General features: G+C 39.9%; 1 protein-coding gene across 1 annotated transcript in view; it reads left to right on the forward strand.

The window, feature by feature from the left end:
- Positions 1–342: 342 nt before the first annotated feature.
- Positions 343–20,192, forward strand: part of rb1 (retinoblastoma 1) — a 196,322-nt gene continuing 176,472 nt past the window's right edge. Inside the window, 3 exon segments of the mRNA XM_052014904.1 lie at positions 343–486; positions 11,856–11,976; positions 17,348–17,451. Coding sequence (XP_051870864.1) covers positions 422–486; positions 11,856–11,976; positions 17,348–17,451 — 290 coding nt within the window. The 5' untranslated portion in view covers positions 343–421.

Raw genomic sequence — 20,192 nt, forward strand, 5'->3', positions numbered from 1 at the left:
ATACATGAAAAATCAACCGTGATCTTGATAAACGGTGGATTCTCGACGCAAAGTGACCGGCTCCTGCTCTTTCTTTTACGTTCTTCACCAACAACCCTTTATGCAATTTGCGACATCGTAAACAGCACCTTATAAATCCAAGTCTCCCTTTCCACTACAGACACGGGTAATAATTAGTCAGGAATTAATAATAAAAAAAACAATTATTGGGATCTCCCCTCCAGCTTCGGAAACCAGACATGTCCTTCCGCACCCACCGGTGGTGCTAAGGAAGTGACGCAAGGGGAAGCGCAGCCTGCGGCGGCGGTGGCGACACAGGGGCCGGAAGCGGCGGGCGTTTGGCGCGGTTTGGAGGCTCCGGCGGTTGGGAGTGCGCTGCAGCCTTTTAAACGTTTGAAAGCGCCAGTCCCGAGCCCACGCCATGCCTCCCAAGCACTCGAAGAAAGTCACCGTGCCCGACTCTGAGGGAAGCAGCTCTCCGGCCAGGTGAGAGCGACAACAGACCGATCCAAGGGTGCTGGTGTCGGTGGCCCGAGTGGCAGAGCAGGAAGCCGGGGCTCAGTCCCTGCCAAACAAGCGGCTTTTGAATCAGCTGCTCGGACCGGCCCGCGTCGCCGTGGCTGGCCCGCCGTGGGGTAACGGCTGCTGCCGCTCACTGAGTGGACGCCCTCAGCTGCAGCAGCTCGGCGTGATTGCGGCGTCCGCTTATTGATTTGTTTCCAGCTCGCATGGGTGCTGTCACAAAACACACAGCCCTCTGCTGTCCCTTCTTCTAGTTTTTATTTTGTTTGGAGTGTGCGTGCATTTCCAGCCCAGCTTTTGTTGCCACAGCTGTTTACAAGCACTTTTTAACACAATTAAATACTTCATTGAAAATACTTCAGTTGATCTAAGGGCCGCAGCATTTTGCATCTTTACATACCTTGACGCGGTCTTTTTCTTTTTCCCGATGAATCCAGGTGAAGTGTCTAGACCCGAAATGTCGACTGTCCATTCCCTCCCCCTCCCGCCGGTCCGCCTCCCCACAGATGCTGCTCGACCCACTGAGTTCCTCCAGCAGGTTGCTTGTTGCTTCAGATTCCAGCATCTGCAGTCTCATATCTATTTTCTTTCTTTATATACATCCATTTCTTTCATGAGACGTGCAAAGGAGGTGTGAAAGGGGTGACCTTGCACAGTCTCCTTTCCTCGTAGTTCCAATATTTGGGTCGCACCTTTCTACCCGGAGCATGCACCCCTGTACTTTGCCGTTGCACTGGTCTGTCTGCTGCTGGCTACAGTGGCACAGATAACCGCTTGCTATTATGTCCTGTACGAGGAGTGAGTTTAATGATTTTAAACGACGTAATCAGACATGTCAAATTCGTAATTCGTCAAATTCTAGTCTTTGTAGTCAGTTATCCTCGTAGAAAGAAAGATTTATGTGGCGTCAGTCAGGACATTTTAAAATATTCTGCAGTTGCTGAGATACTGAAGAAATGCGGCTGCCAGTTTTGTCCTACGCACCTGCAAGCAGCATTGTGGGAATAACCAGATTTGATTTCATTATATTAGGTGAATAGTGTATATTCCCAGGATACTGAGGAATTCTTCCCTGGTTTTCAAAATGTTGGCATAGGATCTTTTGTGTTTTCTGAGCAGGCAGCTTCACAAGCTTAACCTCTCACTGCAAAGACTGCTGCATTCCCTTGACATGGCACTGGAGTTTTGTCCAATTTGTATATGTTTCGTTCACTGAGCAGTTTTCACTCTAAAGGCCTACTCTTCGATCAACAAAAAGATTTCTTCCCTGCTTAATTCTTTATGCATGCCATTTCTGAGCAATAAGGTTAAAGTATGTGCTTACAATTATGTTCAGTCATGCTATTGAATTATTTGCATGATAAGGTGTAGATGTGTAATAACTTTACCAACCATGCTCAAAGATTTAAAAAGACCCCTCGCATTCACTAACAAAATATCATGATTCCATTTCTCTCTTGATAGGGCTGAATCTGAAAGTGCACTAGGTTGATTTTCAATTTGATCTGGTTGGAGCTTAAAGTCAAACAATCCACTGGCCCCAAGAACTTTATCGACAGCCAGTTCTCCTTCCCTTCATTATTCTTATCACAATTGCTGGTAACATGATCACAAAAAAATAGGAGTATGCCACCAGGACCCTCAAGCCTTCCCTGCGCTTTCAATATGTCCAGTGCTGATCTGCCCCAGACCTCAATTCTTGTTCTGTGACAGCTCCCCATAACCCTTAGATTCCCTGATCTTTCAAAAATGTATCTACTTCATCTTTAAATATCTCCAGTGATCTAACCTTTACCACCCTCTGGAGTAGAGAAATTCCAGAAATTCGTCATCTGCAAGAAGAAATTCCTACGCACCTCAGTTTTAAATCGCCACACCCTCATCTTGTAACAATGTCCCCTAGTTCGAGACTCTTCGATTGGTGGAAATACCTCAACAACTATCCTTTCATTCCCCTGAGGTGTTATATATTCCAATAAGACCATCCCTCATTCTTCCCCTCACAAATTTGAAATATGGTGAGAATTTGGCATGAATACCAATTTAAAGAAACAAAATGAAGGTATGCTGTCAAAGATGGGAGTAGATGCAACGATCATGAGGCTTACAAAGGCAAGAGGCATTGTTAGAAAAACTAGAATGTAGAATTGAATGTGGGGGGCAGTGAATGGGTGATAGTTGGTCAACTGGACTTAATCAAAGGTCTCTGTACCAGTGGAAGGTACAATCTGGTGAAAATTAAATGTGACAAAGTTACTGAAGTAGACCATGGAGGTAATAAATGCATGGTTAAGTAGCTGCAATACATTCCCTTTTTTTTAAGAAAAAATCTGGTTGCCTTCATTGTGTGCTGCCTCTCTTTAGTTGATAAATGTTGAAGGATATTTTGATATGTTCATTTATTTGCATGGATTAATGTTACTCTTTACATGTTTTCCACTTTGATACTTTGTATAGTAGAATTTGTAAATTCAATCATTTGCTTGTGCTAATTTCCATTCTTTAGTGAGTGCTTACCATTTGTTTAAAAACTCATCTATTTTAATGACAGGTTGAGTTAAGGGATTTCTTTTAATTTATTCATATTTCAGAATCTCTGTGGGACTGGCATCCCCAATTGTTTATGAGCAGGTGGTGCTGAGCTTTGAACTGCTGTAGTCCTTCTGGTGAAGGAACTCCCACAGTGCTGTTGAGAAAGGAGTTCCAGGATTTCAATCTATTGGTGATGAAGCAACAGCAATATATTTCCACATCAGGATGATGGGTGAATTGGAGGGGAACCTGCAGATGATGGGATTCCCATATTCCTGCTGCCCTTATTCTCCTTGGTAGAAGTCGGTGTTTGGAGTAGCCTGGGCAAGTAACTGCATTGCATTTCGTAGATAATACACCCTGCCGCTACTGTGTGCTGATGATGGAAGGAATGAATAGTTAGGGTAGTGGATGGTGTGCTAATCAAGCAGACTGCTTTGTCCTCGATGTTGAACTTATTGAATGTTGTTGAAGTTGCACTCACTCAGTCGAGGGGAGTATTTCATCGTGCTACTGAGTTGTGTTTTATGGTGTCAGGAAGTAGGTCACTCACAGTAGGCTATCCAGCCTCTAACCTGTCTTTATAGCCCCAGTATTTATGTGTTGGTGCAGTTGAGTTTTTGGTCAATAGTGACTCCCAGGATGTTGATGGTACAGAACTTAGTAATTCAATGATTTCTGCCCTTATGATGGAAGGAAGGCAAGTGATAAAGCAAAGGAAGATGGTTGGGTATAGGATTCTGCCCTGAGGAACTCCATCAGTGATGTCCTGTGCCTGGGTTAATTGATCGCCAACAACCACAAACATCTTCTATTGTGCCAGTTATGACTCCAAACATTGGAGTGTTTTCCTCTTAAAGTCCATTGGTTTCATTTGTTCAAGGGCTCTTTGATGCCATATTCAGTCAAATGCCTTTATATCAAGGACAAGCTCTCTTAGATTACCTCCGGAATTCTGCTCTTTGGTCCACGTTTGGACCAAGGCCGTGATAGGGTCTGGGGCTAAGAGTTTCTGGTGGAAGCTAAACCAAGCATTGACAAACGTTAAGTGTCATCTCATAGCATTGTAGACTGATTAGATGGTACCTAGTCTGTAAGGTATGATTCTTTGAGTATCATCATGTCAGGCTGTTACTTGATTCATTTCTGGAAGAGCTCTCAATTTAGACACCATCCGCAAATGTTTATGAGGACTTTACAAAATTGATTTGCTGGAAAGAACTTTGTCATTTCTGAATTTGATGCTGGATAGTCTCCAGTTTTATTCTTTCTCTGTTTAAACATAGTGGAATGAAAAATTTTAGTGACTTGCTCAGCCATTTGGGCCTGCAGCGTTGAGTATGGAGTCATGTATTGGCCAGACCAGCTAATGATTGAAGGCTTCCTCTCTTGAAGGACATTAGTGAATCAGATGGGTTTTTACAACAAACAAGTATTTTAGTAGTCTTTATTACTAATAACTAGTGATTTGCTAGATAAACTGTTTTGTTATTAAATTGTATTGGATTATGGGTATACCAAGTATCTTGAAAGCTTTCATCAAATTAGTGAAGAACTTCAGGATAATCTTTCTGCTAAAAAGTAATATTGCAAATTAATTGGATGCACTTCCTAATCAAATGCTCAGAAGGGCATTCAGTAGACTTTGCTGATATCTTGATCGCCTATAAATTAATCAATTAGTGAGCAGCTGAACAGTGACTTAGGGAGGAATGACATTAATGGTGCTTCTATAGCTATTATTAAAGGTTGTACCTTTTGATAACATTACCTACATCTGATCCAGTTACTGATAGCATACTGGCATTAGTAGTTTCAAATCCTAATACCAGCACCTAAGTAGGAACCCTAAGCCTCTGCAACTCACATCATGACAGTAATGCTATACTAGGCCAACTATGGAGACAATGATAGTTGTGGCACTGAACAGTACAAGTGGTCATTATGATGCATGATAACTGCATTGCCAATTGCCACTTCATAGAAAAGTAATTGGGGTGGATGTTGATTGAGGTCCTTGATGTTTTAACCAAATGATAATATCAGTGTTTTTTAGTTTAATTGAGAAAGGAGGTAATTGGGAAAGCACAAAGTTCCTTTATCTGTAATATATTAGAAATCTTTAATGGATATGGAATTAATATTGGTTTGTGTAAACGTTGTACTGCATATATTACTCTCCCTGCCGCATTATATTGTAGGATTCTGCCTTTAAAAGGAAGTTTGATGATTCATTGTGACTTCAGTTTGATTGCAGTAGTTCAATTGCATCAAAGCTGAGATCACAAGTCTGTCAAACTGTTTAAGCAACAGTTTACTGTGCCAGGTTTATATGCATAATACCACCTTAACGCTGGGTAGAAAGACTCAACAATCTTGTTAGATTTAGCTGACCCTTTAAAGTTATATGTCTCACCCATCTCTGATCTTTCAGTTCTTCTCCCTTCTGTACTTATGGTACATCAGTTTTCTACTATACTGTATATCATTTTGGTTCCAGCTCTTTGCTTTTCTGCAAGTGCACATAAATTCCTTTCAAGGGTGCTCTTTCTTCCCACTACTTTATTGTTTTATTGTGGTGTAGCAATTTGCCTGTGGCAGCATGACCTGGAGCTTAACTTTCACAAACTTCCAAGGATGCAGTATCATGTCAACTAGATATCTGATAAATACTTGTGATAAAACTAGCTAGACTATTGTTCCAGCCATAGATCAGTGTCTGTCATACACACTCAGTAACAGTCTTTTTAAAATTTTTAAAAATTTTATTTACAGCGTGGTAACAGGCCCTTCCAGCCCAACGAGTACGCACCGCCCATTTTAAACCCAAATTAACCTACCCGTATGTATTTGGAATGTGGGAGGAAACCGGAGCACCCGAAGGAAACCCATGCAGACACGGGAGAACATACAAACTCCTTACAGCAACGGGAATTGAACCCCGCCCGCTGGCACTGTATAGCGTCGCGCTAACCGCTATGACCGTGCTGCCCACAATTCCACAATTTAATTTCACAATTCTTAATTCCACAATTTAACTCCTTTATAATCAAAAGTATGCTGTCATTAAACTGGACAGATCACCCAGTATAGATTTAGGTTCTGAATTCAGATATGGCAAAATTGCTTTTATCTGAGTTGACTTAGCAAAGTCCTCCTCACGCATGTTTGGGCAGTGGTATTTAAATAGGGTGAGCTGTACCAATGACAATGTAGCAACAATCTGACACAGTGGTATTCAGAATCATACCATAGAGACAACAAGCCAGATGACCCCATTTGTAATCCCACTGGTAGGACAGACCCAGCTGAAATGGTGGTAGTACAGTGGTATACAGGTGGGAGGGAATAACCCTGGAGATCTTCAACATTGACTCCAGGTCCCATGAACTAGCATGGCATCAGTCAGATATGGCAATGAAATGACCTCCTGACTGCCATATACTGTCTTCCCTCAGCTGATGAATTTTTGGTCTTGCATATTGAACAATATTTAGAAGAAGGACTGAGAGTAACAGGGGTGCAGGATGTATGCTGGATGTTGGACTTCAATGACCACCTATCTATATTCTTGTGGCCCATGACAATCAGGCCAGAGACTCAACCCTGGTTCAGTGATGAGTGCAGAAGGGCATGCTGGGAGTAGCACTAGCCATCTTATTTTTAGATCTATGAACCTGTTCAGACCTTTACTCAAAACTATTCCCCCACAGCTCAACTGTGTCCTGTTTACAAAAAGCAGGGCAAGACCAATCTAATCTCTCAACCATTGACAAAGTGATTGAATATGTAGTTTGCAGTGCTATCAAGAGGCACAGACTGCAATAATCTGCCTTTGGATACCTAGATTGGGTTTCAACAGGGCTCATCACGGCCTTGATCCAAATTTGGACCAAAGAACTGAAGTGCGAATGACTGCTCTTGGCATCAAAGAGTACTGGTAGAACTGAAGTCAATGGGCATCAATGCAAAATCACTCCATCGGAGTCACAGCTTGTGCAAAGGAAAATGGTTGTGGTCTTTAGAGATCATCCCAAATCCAGATTATTGCTGCAGGACTTTCTCAGGCCCCATTTTAGGCTGAACCATCTTCAGCTGCTTCATCAGCCACCTTCTTTCCATCACGTCAGAAATGGGATGTATCCTGATGATTGCATAGCAATCCATTACAATTGTAACTCATCAAATAAAGTGTGCAGCAGGACCTAGACAACATTCAGACATAGGTTGATCTGGCAAGTAACATTCATACCACAAGTGTCAGACCATGACTCTTTCTAACCACCTATCCTTGACATACCAACAATATTGTACCCTACCAACAATATCCTGTGGGTCATCATTGGCCAGAAACTCAGATGGACCAGCCACATATTGTGACTACAAGAAAAGTTCAGAGGTTGGGTCTCTTATGGTGAGCGTCTTGCCTCCTGATACACCAATGCCGTTCCATCGTCTGCAAGGCACAACCAGGAGAATGGTATACTTACTACCTGCCTGGATGAATGTAGCTTCAATGTCACTTGAAGCTTAACACTGCCTAGGGCAAGGCAGCTGACTTAATTGCTATGTTAATGGTGCTATTTTTCACAGGCTAATTTCCATATATTTGGAAATTATGATGCAGATCCTTAGAAGTCTGCCAGTATTCCTTCTGAGTTGATATTTCAGGGTTTTTGGTTACATTTGAAGTATCCTTGTACCATTATGTACATTTTTCAAACCAAATCCGTCTATGTGACTTGTAAAATATTTTCAAATCCTGCACTGTATTCCTGCAATTTTCCAAAACATTTACTAGTTTAATTGAAGTATGTTGACACATTTCAGTTTTTCTAAATATTGTTTCTCATTTGAAGGGTATACTAGCCTTTTTCATGTTTTGAAGGGGAAGTGGGGAATGTCAGAATGACTGGAGTCCTTTAGGGGTGGGATATGTTAGCTTGAATTGTATTGCTCAAGTTTACTAATTTTAGCTTATTTTTCAGTCATGATACTTATTGGAATCTATGTGGAATGTCCTGTCAATTTGAATTCTAACAATTAAATATTGGGAAAACCAATTTCATTCTTCTATCTGGACATTATCTTAGGTGAACCAGTGTTTGTGCCCTGCTTGACACTCAGCTGAGCTGCTGACCTCCCCACTCTTGCCATTTCAAAGACTGCCTATTTCCTCTAATATATAGATGAAACCCTTAACGGTGCTTTTGTTAACTCCAGAGCTGACAGGCCTTCCATCTTTCAATTTTTATAAATTTCATTCATCTGCACCAGTCCAATAATCATCAAGCCTTTTGGTTCAATCTTATTCCAGCTCTTTGTAAATCCACAGGTTTCTCCCATTCAACATTGTCACCTATGTTTTCTGCTGTCCAGCTACTGGGCACATGGGTTAAATTCCCTAAACTACTTCTTGTTTGAAACTGGTAATGGCAAGACAGTGCTGAAGTTTTCAAGTTCACCTGCATTTCAATGTGCATTTCATTTAATGATTGTATAGAATGCAGTTAGATTGATTTTTCCCATCTTAAACTATTAAATGCAGAAAACTGATTTTTTTTTTCTGTTGTACCTCTGTAAGTTAAGTGGGATGGATTCCTGCTGGTAAGTGCTGGCCATTGGATCCCATTTGTCAAAACCTATACTTATGTCTTGCAAAGCCTTCACAAGAGGCATTGAGTGGGATTGGTGGGGAGGGTAGAGGGAAGTTGGAGGAACTGGCAGTGGATGGGAGTCAGAGGAGCAAGTGAGAGTCAGGAGGAGGGAAATGAAGGAAGGGGTTACCAGTACAAATGGGAGGATTAGATACCACAACATCTGACCCTTCCTGGCCACAGCCAAGATTGGACACCTGGCTATACCTCCTTTGATTAGAAGGTGGGTGTGGGTTCTTGTGTGCCGCAGAGAAAAGCAAATCTATTAATGCAATTGTACCATTAACTGGAAATGTTTGGGGAAATGCAGTTCTATTTATCTTTTCCATCCCATAATGCCCAACATAACCTTTATATCCCTGTTTTACATGAAATGGTCTTCCTCTTACCCATAAGCATTGTTCAGCCACTTTGCCATCTTAATCTGTGCATGGTCTCAGTACTAATCTGGGGATCATAATCTATGCTACAAGGGGATAACGCTGTTATTGGCCTGAAAGAGTGAAGGGTTGAATCCTCATCAAGTTTAAACAGGCTTAGATATGTACTTGAAAAGCAGTGTTTTGCAGGAGACTTAGTGTTTCAAGGTGGGATTAAATAGTTCTTTGGTGAATAGCACAGAAATGATGGGGTAGAATGGTTGCCTTCTGTGACCTAGATCTTCTAAATTATGTATCTCAATCTCTTAGCTCATGATGCACTCATTTTAATTTTTCCCATGTTGTTGGTCCAAACATGGACCACCACGACAATCTGAAGTGTCTCTTACCCTGGCATTAAGTAGCCAACATGCCATGTGATACTCATTATCCTGCTTACAAAAGGTAATCTTCCTGAAAGTTGAATCCCTTGCATCTCCCCCACTAGTCTTCCTCTGAGTCAAAAGGTGTGAATTTGTGTCCATGGCACAAAAAATCCATGCTACCGCTGTACCAAGGGAGTGCTCTGCTTACAAGTGTGACTCTTTAGCTGAGGTGTTAAACAGTTGCCCTTGTTTCTTCTCTCAGTGAAAGTAAATTATTTTGTGGCATTGTTGAAAAAGAACATGATGTCCTGACTAATAATCATCTATCATATCTCATCACTGGAATACCAAATCTAGTCATTGACATATTGTCATGTTTGTGAGTTTACAATGCATAAATTAGCTGCTACACTTTCTATATTCCCTATATGTAGGAGTGACAACACTCTGCAAGTACACCATTGGCTGAGAAGGGCTTTGCAATGACCAAAGGCCCTGAAAAGCACTATACAAATGTGAGCCTTTCTTTTCTCCATTTTCCCCACTCGTTCACATTGGGCACCTTCCATTCCAGGGTGCCATAGTTAGCATTCTTGGTGTCCTTTCAGCTGAATTAAATAAAGTAAGCCATTTCTTTTTAGAAGACTTCACAGTTGAGATATTTTCTGCAGCAATTGTGTATCTTAAAAATAGTATCACTGTTCAGTCAAAGTTATGGCATTAGAATTAATTTGGCAAAACTACACTTGCTTTTGTGACGAGCTCTCAGTGTGAGAAGTAATTGAATGATACTATTACGCAGTGATTCAGTGCCAAGACTCAAATCTAGCCAGACTGATGGAATGCAATAATTCAAACAAAATAAGCTGGTTCTCAGAACTAGGACCAACTTCACTAATTGTGAAGAGTTACATTAGAAATTTGCTCCATGAAATCTCTTGCATCTCTAGAATCTGTGGTGCTCTATCTGAAACAGATAGATATTTATAATTTATAAACAGAATTTCCATTTCAAGTATTTACAAGAGCAACTTCCAATGTTTAAATTTGGCATGCATGGATGACAACAGAAAATATGTAAGATTTCAATTTCTTTTTGAATTTGGGCTTCTGAACATCCTGAAATTGGGCCAAACAAAAATTAGCTGACATGTTGCATTTCAAGGTATTATTTTGGTAACTTGTATCACTGCATACAGATTAATTTGACCACATGTTGTTAAAAATGTGAAGGGCAAGCATATGCATTGGTATAATGATTGGAAAACTGACATTGTATGCTTATTAATGTCTGATTTTTTTATGCCATTAACTCCAGGAAAAGAAATTTTTTTCAGGTTGATTTTCTTATAAAAAACCTTTTTGGGAGCATTCATCCTGTATATGTCTTAATTTTTTTTATAAAGCATATTTCTGGCAGTTTCATTCACCACTGGGGAAAATGCATTTTAATTTTGGTGTGATTTTATTCATGGATTATATGGATATCACAAAAAAATCATTTTTTTGTAAGCGTGGGTAATTGAAAGGATCAGAATAGATAACATGCCTTCCCCTCCTCACCATGCCACATTATTCTTATGTAATGATGATTAATATGATTTGAAATCTTTGTGTATTATACTTAGTTTTTTTAATCCATTAAGAGAAAGATTGTCATATCCTAATATCACTGCATTTAGTGATGTGAGGCCATCTAAATATCTTGACAGATGCAACAAAGTCATCAGTCAGTGGTGCTTGATGATGGAGTACAAAAATATACAACAGAATAAGAGCATGAAGAAGATGTATGCTGCCTTGAGGTTTCTCCATCATTCCTTATAGTCATGACTGACCCTTCATCACTTTCTCACCTGATCTCTTTATCCTTTGTGTAAAGTCCATTATCGATGAAGGCAGGCCGATTATCAACCATGAATATACTCAATGAGCATCCACAACCTTCTGGGAGAAAGAAATTTCGAGGTTCATAACCCTCTCATTTCATTTATAAATTCTCAATCCCTTAATCTAAGACTAAATCCTTGCTCTAAACTCTCCAGGCAGGGAACACACACTTTTAGTGATTGTCAAGCTATCTTCTATTTAAATTATATAGACTGAAGGGAATATAGGCTAATTCTGGTATGGTATGTGAAACTGACACTGCTGTAGGTTTAGTCTCATCAGAGCCCTGTAAAACTTCAATAAAGCTGTGCTCTATCTTCCTTGCAAAAAAGGCCAGCATGCTATTTGCATTCCTGGTTTCTTGTTGCATCTCTCCATATCATTGCTGAAGATTAACATTTAAAAGTTCCTCATCATTTAATGGAGATCCAGTTTTTCTATGTTTATTCCATTTTGAATAACTTCACTTAAGAAAAATCAATCAACTTTTTATTGTCTTATATTTTCAGACACAAAAATGCAGAGTTTGTCTTATTATGTCAAAGCCTTAAGATTGAAGAAAATGTGAACGAGAGAGCTTGGACGATTTGGGAGTCAATGCCAGCAGTTTTGGTTGATGGCGTTGCATTAGTAAGTATTTTAGTTTGTTTGATATCTTATTTTGGATTTTAGTTTTTAAGACCTTGGATATTCATTGCAACTTAACTAGTGCATGTAAGTGCCTATTACCTAAATTTTGGTAAAAGTGGAATTTTTCATATTTTACTGAAGGTGAACCCATTTCTAACTAGCTGGTAAAATTTGTTTTGAAAACAGTAGTATATACCCACCTTACCATGCATCCCATCCCCTTACTTTAATTCTTCTAATCTCCTGTGTAACTTGCTGAGATAATGCATTTTTCAAAAAGCCAAGAAAAGTACTACATTGACAGTTAATAATATTTATTATTTCAAAATATTAATCTTTCAGTTAAATACAGAATAGTACATGCATTCCTATTTTTAGAAACTTGTATGTGACGATCATTCTGGAAATCAGGAACAATACTCATCCATTCTTGTTCATGAAACCTTATCTTGCAAATAGTTGAAGCCCACTAGTTTTTGCTTGCTATCTTTCTGCATAATTTTTTTAGAAAGCAAAGAATCAATGGGATGCAACTTGCTGGGAAATGTTAGCGATTCCATGCCAAACTGCCGGTATTTTTCTGTTCAAGTGCCGCCAAGTTTAGGATTCCCACGCGAGCATAAGCAAAGTGAAACTTGGAGACTGCCTCATGAAGTCCAACGTGGAGTCTAGCAGATAAAACCCTATTAACATTAGTTAATTTAACTAGCACTAGTCAATTTACATTTAGCTTGAATTAAATCATATAATTTATTAACATCTGTAGTAATTTTTCAATTTTGAATATCTCCATTGTACTTTAATAGATTTTGAGCATGCTTTAATATCTTGAAAGATCAAGGATATTCAGAAATATTTGGTCCTTCATAAGTTTGACAACCAGCTAAGCATGAAGACATGAGGTGGCTGGTTTTCTGATTTCTTTTTCCTAACTGTTTCACGATCTACTCTTGTTATGGACTCTTGCTCCTCACACATGATGGCACTATGTCATACAAGTCCTGCCTCTGAGCAGGGTCTCTCCATGTTTTGTAGGATTGGCATTTACCAAGTTGTCAATACTGGTGAATCTGCAGCTGGCCCATTTTTCAAGTCTTGCTGTTATTATCTTTGATTGTTCTGTTAGTGATTGTATGTTTGTATAGCCTAGGGTAATGGTCGTAATTATAGCATTTTTAAAAATAGTAATAAATATCTGTTGATGAACTGTTCCATTTAACTAAATGTAAAAAGAAAACTGCAATGCTGGACACCTAAAATAAAAACAGAAAATGCTAGAAATACTCAGCAGGTTAAGCTGTGTCTGGGAAAACATTACAAGTTGGAGGAGACCCTTTGTCAGAACTGAAAAATAGACAAAAGACGTTTTTTAAAGAGCAGGGAGGATGGCAGAGGGGCATGTCTCTGATAGAGTGAACCGGGTGACTGGGAATAAACTGTAAACAGGTTATATGGTCATTGAGTGAATGGGAGCAGTTAGAGAGTGAGAACAGACAAAAGAATGTTTGAATTGTGAAATGCAGAGCAGGAGGACATGACCAGTAGGTCAAGCTGAGCATGTCTTTCACTCCCAGAGGTAAAAAGGGAGCCAGGGACAAGCTGAGCTAATATCACAGATGGATGACTGATACAGACTGGGAAATCAAGTTACCTGAAGCTGTAGAATTTAATATCAAGTCCAGGGGGCTGCAATGTGCTCAGACAGAAAATGAGGTTCTGTTCCTTAAGCTTGTGTGGGCTTCACTGTAACAGCACAGGAGGCCACAGGCCAATAGGTCAGAGCAGGATTGAGATGGGGAATTAAAATGGAAGGCAATAGGAAGCTCAGGGTCGCAGTGGTCTTTACAGGCCTCTTTTGTCACCTTTTCAGTTCCAACAAAGGATCTCTGACCAGAAATGTTCACTCTGTTTCTCTTCCCACAGATGCAGCCTGACCTGCTGAGTACTTCCAGCACTTTCTGTTTCATTTGACTGTTGTTTAACTGTTAATATTTACAAGCATTTATTCTAATAATTGTCCAGTAATTGGCTGGAATGGTATTAATATTTTTGTTGTAACTTTAAGCCCTGACTCAGAATTTTACGACTATTGTTTATTGCCTACAGCTGGAGCAATATCAAAAAGCACTGTATTACAGTTTCAGAGAGGGAGTTAATTGAGGATAGGACTGATGATATAGTCCATTGTTTGATCTGGTTACTGCATGCACAAGGAAAGGTGGGTTTGATTTGCCATTAAATTACCACATTGACTTTGTTGTATTCTGATTCGCTTGGAACCGATTATATCCCTTGAGACTGGTGAAACACTGGAAGCCTTGCCGTTGAATCTTGAATAAGTTCCTTTATTTTCCCAAACAGTATTCTTAGACCAGGCTTTATTCCCTTGGTCATCTCTGCTAATATTGACAAGGCAAGAGTAGCATGATCAGACTGGGTTCTTTGAATCCATGTGGCAAGTTCAGCAAGGCAAAGGGTTCCCAATGGATGTGGCTGTAGGTACCTGTGAGTTGTGAGTTTTGTGGTTGTGAGTATTTGTCACAGCATCTCAACGTATGTAAAGTGGGGCAATGTTTGATAGCTCCTAAACCACTGAATTGGCATTTACATTAAGGTTTTGATAGTTGCCCACGTAGCCAAGTTGAAGTACACACCAAGAGTTTGTATGGTAGCTTGGTAACTACACCCGAGTGTCATACTTGGTAGTAGAATAAGCACATGTAAGAGCACTCCTCTGGTGTGGTGGTTGTTCAGTTTTCTTATCTTGCTAATCTTATCCCTCATTTTCTTAAATGTTTAAAAGCCACCACAGTTGGTGAAACAATTGGGTGCATAGCAGGGACTGATTTTTGGAAGAATGCTTTTATTAATGTCCTTGCTCCCAATTATTTTTGGCTAAAGTTGCTTCCAGAAAACTTGAGTTGCCCTTCTACACCACTTAATGTTTGCACCTTGTATTCTGTGTAAAGCGTAAATCCATCCAGCTTGAATTTTCCCTCAAATCCAGGGAGGCTTTCTCAATGATTTGCTTGGTTTCCTGGGTTGGATATGAGAGAGGGAAATTGTCTGATGATGGATACTCCTTCAGCTCTACCGCTTAACTTGCCTTCCTTTCTCTGTTGCTGTCATAAATTATTTATATCAGTTCTGTTTACACAATGATTAATATTGTCCTCAATTGTCCTTTTGTTCCTTAGTTATTTTTACTTGGCCATTTTTACTTCCTGAATCCACACTGTTTGAAAGCATGGTAGAAATGTTTTATTTTTCCCAGACCTCATTTGTAGACTAGTTAAGATCCTTTTTTTTTTCTCCTGCTGCCTTCAGCCTTTTAAACTCAAATTTATCATGTTATCATTTTGTCTTTTAAAATTTTTGGACTAAATTATTTATAATGGTGCTCTGCACTGTAGGTCTTGGTAGCTCACTTTGTTTTTGCTGTAACAATAAAGGTTGATTACAATAAAGGTTGATTGTGCAAGCAGATGTGATTTTTTTTCAAGTTCTTAGGACTTAAGTCCTTAGCAATTTGAAATGAGAACTGAAAACACTGTGAATACCCAGGTTGGGCAAGATCTGTGGAGAGAGAAACAATTCAATGACACTTCATCAGAAATGGAAAATTGAGAAAATTAGGGACTTTTAAGTTGTAGAGAAAGGGTGAGGTGGAGAGAAGAATGGGAATGTCTGTGATGGGCTGCAGACCAAGGTTGTCTAGGTGACATGATCATTTTTGGTGCTGTCTAAGGGAGGGGAGTGAATGCTAGGTAATCATAGATGCCCTGTTGTGAGCAGAGTAAAATAGGAAAGTGAACGAGGGCAGTTAGGGAAAAGACACAGCATGTTGAAATTGGGCAATGGAGAAAAGAGCAGATGATGGAAATCTGAAATAAAAGAGAATGCTCGTGATACTCAGATCAGATATCATTGCAGAGAGAGAAAAACTGAGTTAATTTTACAGATGAATGACCTTGCAAGAGTACTGGCCAGAAAACAGGAAAGGCTGGTTATTTGAAACAGTTGAATTCAATAGAGTCCCAAGGCTTGCATTTTTCTAGACGCAAGGTAGGGTGGTGTTACGTTGGGCTTCCTTGGAACAATGTAGGAGGCCCAGAGGCACAGATCAGATGGGAGTGGGATGGAGAATTCAAGTGACAGGAAATAGAAAGCTCAGGGTCACCCAATACATGTTTGGTTTCTTAGTGTAGAGGAGATGGTAAATGCAATACACTGAATTGGAAGAAGTGCAAGTGAATTGCTGCTTCACCTGGAGGGACAGTTTGGGTCTCTGAATGATGGGAAGGGAAGAGGTAAAATGGCAGGTGTGGCATTTCCTGTGGTTTCATTGGAAAAGTGCAGTATGAAGGGGAGTGGTTGCTGTAGATGAAAGTGTAGCCCAGGGAGTCACAAAGTGAATGGTCCCTTTGGAAGGTGAAAGGAGAGGCGAAGAGAAAACATTTAGTAGAGAAATCGTGCAGTCTTCATAATTTTGCTACCTTTGAGATTCTACTTACATTTTGACCTTTGTCTTTAGCTCCTACTATGTTCCAGTGAAAACTATCTGTGTAACTGTCCTCATTCACCCTTGCCTATTTATACTTTTCCAGACAGATCAACAATGATAACCTAGCAATAAGCCCCGTCTCATAGATAGCACCAAATGTAATGTTGTCACCCAACCTTGGTCTCCCTCCTATCTCTACTCCTCCCACACACACACATTCTCTCTCACACTCTCTCTCACTCACTCATGCCCCCCCCCCCCCCTTAAAATTTGCTTCTTTTCTCACTTTTCCAGTTCTGATAACAGGTCATCAACCTGAAATGTTAACTGTTTCTCTTTCTGCAAGGAGTGGCATCTGATGCAGCAGTTAGTGTTGCTGCCTCACAGGCTCCAGGGACCTGAGTTTGATCCTGACCGTAGTCTCTCTTTCTGTGGTGTTTGTACGTTATCTCCATGAGCAAATAGATTTCTTCTCACATCCCAAAGACAAGCTGGTAGTTTAATTGGCCACTGTAAATTATTCCTTCTTATAAGTTAATGGCAAAAAGAATCAAAAGAGAGTTGATGGACACGTGTGAGAGAGGATAAGTTACAGGGGTGCAGGGAAATAAGGAGAAAGGGATGAATAGGGTTGCTCCCCTGGGAGCCAGCATGCACCCAATCAGCCAAATGACCTCCACTACCATTATAAGGATAACAGATGCTGCCTGTCCTGCGAATTATGCCCACCATTTCCTGTTTTTGTTTCAGGTTTCCAGCATTTGTGGTTTCTTGCTTTTCACAAACAATTTGAAGCCTATATAGCATTTATTGTTTGCTTCAGCTATGATTTACATATTCATTATGATTAATGCTCTCTCCTCCCAGGAAAATAGGAAGAAATATTGGGGAATTTGCATTTTTATTGCGGCAGTAGATTTGAATGCTGTTTCCTTCACTCTGACAGAGTTACAGAAAACCTTGGATCTGAAGTAGGTTTCATATATTCTCATTTTATTATTTGCCATTGAAAACTTTCATTCTATTACTATTTGTGGTTGAGTATTTCCAGTCAAGTTAAACAATTCATTAACACTAGTTTTTTAAGATTGCTGATTTGATTAGTCTGGTTAAGTGTTCGCATCTAGCTTTGTTGCATTGAACTCATTTTAAATATGAGAGGAAATATGCATAGCAGCTGCATTTTAGTGTGTAGCGCCACAGTTTAATCAAATGAGATTGATGAACCTCAATGTATTAATGCCAACAGAAGGTTTTGTAAAAAGTCATGAAAATCTAATGAAATCATAAAAAGATGAAAGACGAATGATAACAAAGTGCTTTGGAAAATTTAGTAATGGGCAGAAAGAGACTTAAGGAAGCAGAAGATGCTGTAGGAGGGGGTTTGAAAGAAAGCGGATAAGATGGTGAGCCAGTTTTTAAAAAATTAAATGCAATAGGTTACGAGACATAAAGTGTTAGCCAAATATTTATTATTGGAAAAATATTAGAATCACTTATTAAGGAGGTAATAACATGAGATTAGGAAAATCATAATTTGATCAAGCAGAATCATGAAGGACAAATCGTACCTGATACATCCTGAAAAACAATGAATTTATCAACAAGCTGGATAGAGGGCAACCAGTAGATGTAATGTACTTGAATTTTCAAAAGACAAGGTGCAAGATACAAGGACAAGATAAGGTGTTGGAATTGATCTATATCGGAATGGATAGAGGATTGATTAACTACCAGGAAACAGCAAGTAGGGATAAGGGAGGTCATTTTAGGCTTGGCAACCTGTAACCAGTGGGGTGTAGCAGGGATCAGTGCTAGAATGACCGATGTATACAATGTCTATTGATGATTTAGAGGAAGGAAACAAATGTACTGTAACTAATATTGAAAATGATACAAAAGTAAACAGGAGGGGAAGCTGTAAGAGGATGCAAACAGTTTAGAGAGATTTTAATGTTAACTGAATGGGCAAAAAGTTGGAACAGGAATATAATGTGGGAAAAGTAGTTCACTTTGGAAGGACGAATGATAAAATGTTATTAGTTAAATGGAGGAAGATGCAGCACACAGGGATTTGGGGGTTCTCATACTTGAAAGACAGAAAACATGCATAGGGGTGCATCAGGTAATTGGGAAAGGTAATTTACTGGTTGGAGTATAAAAGTAGGGAAGTTTTTACTATAACTGTACAAGGCACTGGAGACCACATCTAGAGTACTGTGTACAGTTTTGGTTTTTTTATTTAAGGAAAGATATTGTCATTGAATGTAGTTCAGCAAAGGTTCACTAGGCTGATTATGGGTATGGAGGGATTGTCTTATAAGGAAAAGTTGAACAGGTTTGATCTGTACTCATGAGAGACAATCTTATTGAAACATACAATAATTGGAGTTCTTGACAAGCTAAATTCTGGGAGGATATTTCCCCTTGTGGGAAAGTCTAGGACCTGAGGTCATAGTCTGAGATGAGGAATAATTTTTTCTTCTGAGTTCTGTGTCTTTAGAATTCCTTGCCTCAAAAAATACTGTGGAGGTTGAGTACTTGAATGTGTTCAAAGTCGAGATAAGTAGGTTTTTAAACAGTAGGAGAATCAAGAGTGATGGAGGTAGGGCCGAAAGATGATCAGCAAAGTTCAGTCAGCTATGACGTTATTGAACAGTGAGCAAGTTTGAGGAGCTGAATAGCTGCGTACTTACCCTATTTCTTATGGTCTTATAATCTGTCACAAAGGTTTGAAGAAAGATTTAAGTACTAGGCAATGCACCAGCATTTCCCAACATCTAAAGCTGTAGCATATTGATCTGGAATTTCAATATTGTAATTTAACCTTAGGACATCATCTTCAAGGTTTCTAATTTATATCTACAAAGCAAAAAGCAGTTACAGAAGAACAGTAGGAAAAATGGTGCTCTGACATCTTGATGTGCATGTATTTTTTGATATTTTTAAGTTAATGGATTAATAAATTGAAGCTTAAGCAATATCTCAGTGGATACTTTATTCTCCCTCCCTTACTGGACCCCCTTCAGTTTGCATACCACCCCAATCGGTCAACCGAAGATGCAGTGTCCTTTGCCTTCCACCTGGCTTTGTCTCACCTAGATCAAAAGGACACATGTTAGAATGCTCTTTATAGACTTCAGCTCTGCCTTTAATACTAACATCCCACAGAACTTCATAAGGAAGCTACACCTACTGGGCCTTAGCACCTCCACCTGCAATTGGATTCTGGACTTCCTCTCTGAAGGGCCACAGTCAGTTCGTATTGGAAATACCATCTCAAAAATCACCAGGCTGAGCACTGGAGCCCCCCAGGGCTGCGTGCTCACCCCACTGCTGTTCACGCTGCTGACCCATGACTGTTCTGCCAACTCAAGCTCCAACCATATCATCAAGTTTGCTGATGATACAACAGTGGTGGGCCTCATCAGCAGGAATGATGAAACAGCTTACAGAGAGGAGGTGGTGAGGCTGGTGGATTGGTGCTCAGTCAACAATCTCTCCTTGAATGTGGACAAAACAAGAGAGATGATTGTGGATTTTTAGTAAGGCTCAGGCTGACCACTTACCCCTGTGCATCAATGGCATCATTGTACAGAGAGTCAGCTGTTATAAGTTCTTGGGAATACATATAGCAGACGACCTGTCCTGGTCAACTAACATCTCTTCCCTTGCCAAGAAGGCACAGCAGTGTCTCCACTTTTTACAGCGG

The sequence above is a fragment of the Pristis pectinata genome, chromosome 4 (genome assembly GCF_009764475.1).
Source record: "Pristis pectinata isolate sPriPec2 chromosome 4, sPriPec2.1.pri, whole genome shotgun sequence".
NCBI classification, from domain to species: Eukaryota; Metazoa; Chordata; class Chondrichthyes; order Rhinopristiformes; family Pristidae; genus Pristis; species Pristis pectinata.